At 53.7% G+C, this 2453-nt stretch overlaps 1 protein-coding gene across 1 annotated transcript in view; it reads right to left on the minus strand.

Annotated features, from left to right (window-relative positions):
* Positions 1-365: 365 nt before the first annotated feature.
* The window catches only part of LOC136448755 (histone H1-like), a 4601-nt gene continuing 2513 nt past the window's right edge, over positions 366-2453 (minus strand). Inside the window, exon 2 of the mRNA XM_066448400.1 lies at positions 366-462. Within this exon, the coding sequence (XP_066304497.1) occupies positions 366-462 (97 nt within the window). The remainder of the gene's footprint in view (positions 463-2453) is intronic.

The following is a 2453-nucleotide window of genomic DNA, read 5'->3' on the forward strand; positions in this document are numbered from 1 at the left end:
GTTCGCTGTCGGAAGCCGTGAATCCAGCAGCGGGGTATAAAGTGTTTGGACAGGAGATAATTCCTCTTCATTCTCTCATTCTTTCTGCCGTTGACGTAAATCAATCGACTACTACAAGATGTCTGGACGTGGCAAAGGTGCAAGGCACGCGCCAAGGCCAAGAGCCGTTCTTCCCGTGCGGGTCTCCAGTTCCCGGTCGGTCGGGTGCATCGCTTCTTGCGCAAGGGAAACTACGCCCAGCGCGTGGGTGCCGGCGCACCGGTGTACCTGGCGGCCGTGCTGGAGTACCTGACGGCCGAGATCCTGGAGCTGGCCGGTAACGCTGCCCGCGACAACAAGAAGACCCGAATCATCCCACGTCACCTTCAACTGCCGTCCGCAACGACGAGGAGTTGAACAAGCTGCTGGGCCGGAGTGACCATCGCACAGGGCGGCGTTCTGCCCAATATCCACGCCGTGCTTCTGCCCAAGAAGACAAGCAAGGCTCAGTAATGTCCGACGAAAGAACAGAACCCCGGCCCTTTTCAGGGCCACCCACATCCTCTCGAAAAAACTGTATCTCTTCACACTGAATCAAACTGCACAATGCAGATATACGAATTGATATAAACACACACATACAGTACATCTGTCGAGACTAAGACAATCTAGCAGTAAAAGTAACCTTACATATAACATATCCCAGTCCAAGATAGCTGACAGACAATTAAAGTAATTCGTGAGCAAGACCGCATCACACAAGTACAAGAAATGACCGCAATACGGTTCTTAGACGGCCCGCATCTTACAAGTTTGTCGTCTAAGACTAGCTGACATATATGTATATCAAATGTGTGTGCAGGTTTTATGTTCGCGACCGGATGCACGTGGTCACATAACATTCTCTAATGTTAATAAAGTCACTGTCGGCTGAATTGATTTGCGTGTACAGGTATATGGTGTGTGTGTGTGTGGGGGGGGGGGGGGGGGGATGTGCGAGTCGTGAGTAATTGTATTTCAGGCGCAACAACTGCGTCTGTTTAGAGAAAGGTGAAGGATACAGATCTTTCTGGATATGTGGGTGGCCCTGAAAAGGGCCGGGGTTGTTGATGTTGTTTTCGGTCCGCCTTAGGCTCGCTCCCCTCGGATACGGCGGGCGAGCTGGATGTCCTTGGGCATGATGGTGACGCGCTTGGCGTGGATGGCGCACAGGTTGGTGTCCTCGAAGAGACCGACCAGGTAGCCTCGCTGGCTTCCTGCAGGGCCATGACCGCCGAGCTCTGGAAGGCAGTCGGTCTTGAAGTCTTGGGCGATCTCACGCACCAGGCGCTGGAAGGGCAGCTTGCGGATGAGCAGCTCGGTGGACTTCTGGTAGCGACGGATCTCTCTGAGGGCCACGGTGCCCGGCCTGTAGCGGTGAGGCTTCTTGACGCCGCCGGTAGCCGGTGCGCTCTTGCGCGCGGCCTTGGTTGCCAGCTGCTTCCTGGGGCTTTGCCACCGGTGGACTTACCGGGCGGTCTGCTTGGTACGTGCCATGTCGAACGGATGAACTTCGTCTACGCTCAAGTGCAAGGCAATATCAAAAGTAGTCGGCGAGCGGTGGAGAGTGAATTTATATCACCCGCTAATCAGATGTCCGCAGATTACAATTGGTGGCGCCCTGCCGTCCGATTGGTTCTCGGGCTGAAATCCGAGCTTGCGATTGGTCAGGTTTCGTGTCTCCACGATCCGGTTTTTGCAGCAAGCTCGGCACTTTTGGGGATAGCGAATGAACGATGCTTGCGCTATAGAATGGCAATGGGCTACATACACTCGGGCAAAACGCTCGTGCGTCTAGCCATACAATGGCAACAAGGCATTCGTCTACTTCATTGCTCAATTTTGCCTCGGCGAAATTCTGTCTGCCTGTGCGTGTGTGCGTCTATCCACCCATTCTTTTGGTGGTGGTCTGTCTGTGTGTTCGGGGGGGGGGGTCTTTTGATAGATTTTTTTTCTATCTTACATATGTTATTTCATTCCTTTTCTCTGAGAGCATATGGTGTGTGAAAAGTGATAACTTTGATGTGATTGACATAGTTCTTTTGTTAGGATGTGGGTGGCCCTGAAAAGGGCCGGGGTTTCAGAAACTTGGACGGTCGGATCTTCACTTCTTCTGGGCTTGGCCGCCTTCTTGGCAGGCGCTGCCTTCTTGGCGGCCGGCTTCTTTTTTGGCGTCTCTTGGCCGGTTTCTTGGCGACTGGTTTCTTGGCCGGAGTTTTCTTAGTCTTCTTGGCGGCCGGCTTCTTGGCCTTCTTGGGGGGTGGTAGCCTTCTTGGCCGCGGTCTTCTTCGGCTTGGCGGTCTTGGGCTTGGCGGCCTTCTTGGCCGCGGGTTTTCTTGACCGGCTTCTTGGCGACAGGTTTCTTTGCGGCCTTCTCGGCGGCTTTCTTGCTGCCACGTTGATTTTGAAGGATCCCGAACAATCACTATGTATAG

The sequence above is a fragment of the Branchiostoma lanceolatum genome, chromosome 14, assembly GCF_035083965.1.
Source record: "Branchiostoma lanceolatum isolate klBraLanc5 chromosome 14, klBraLanc5.hap2, whole genome shotgun sequence".
NCBI classification, from domain to species: Eukaryota; Metazoa; Chordata; class Leptocardii; order Amphioxiformes; family Branchiostomatidae; genus Branchiostoma; species Branchiostoma lanceolatum.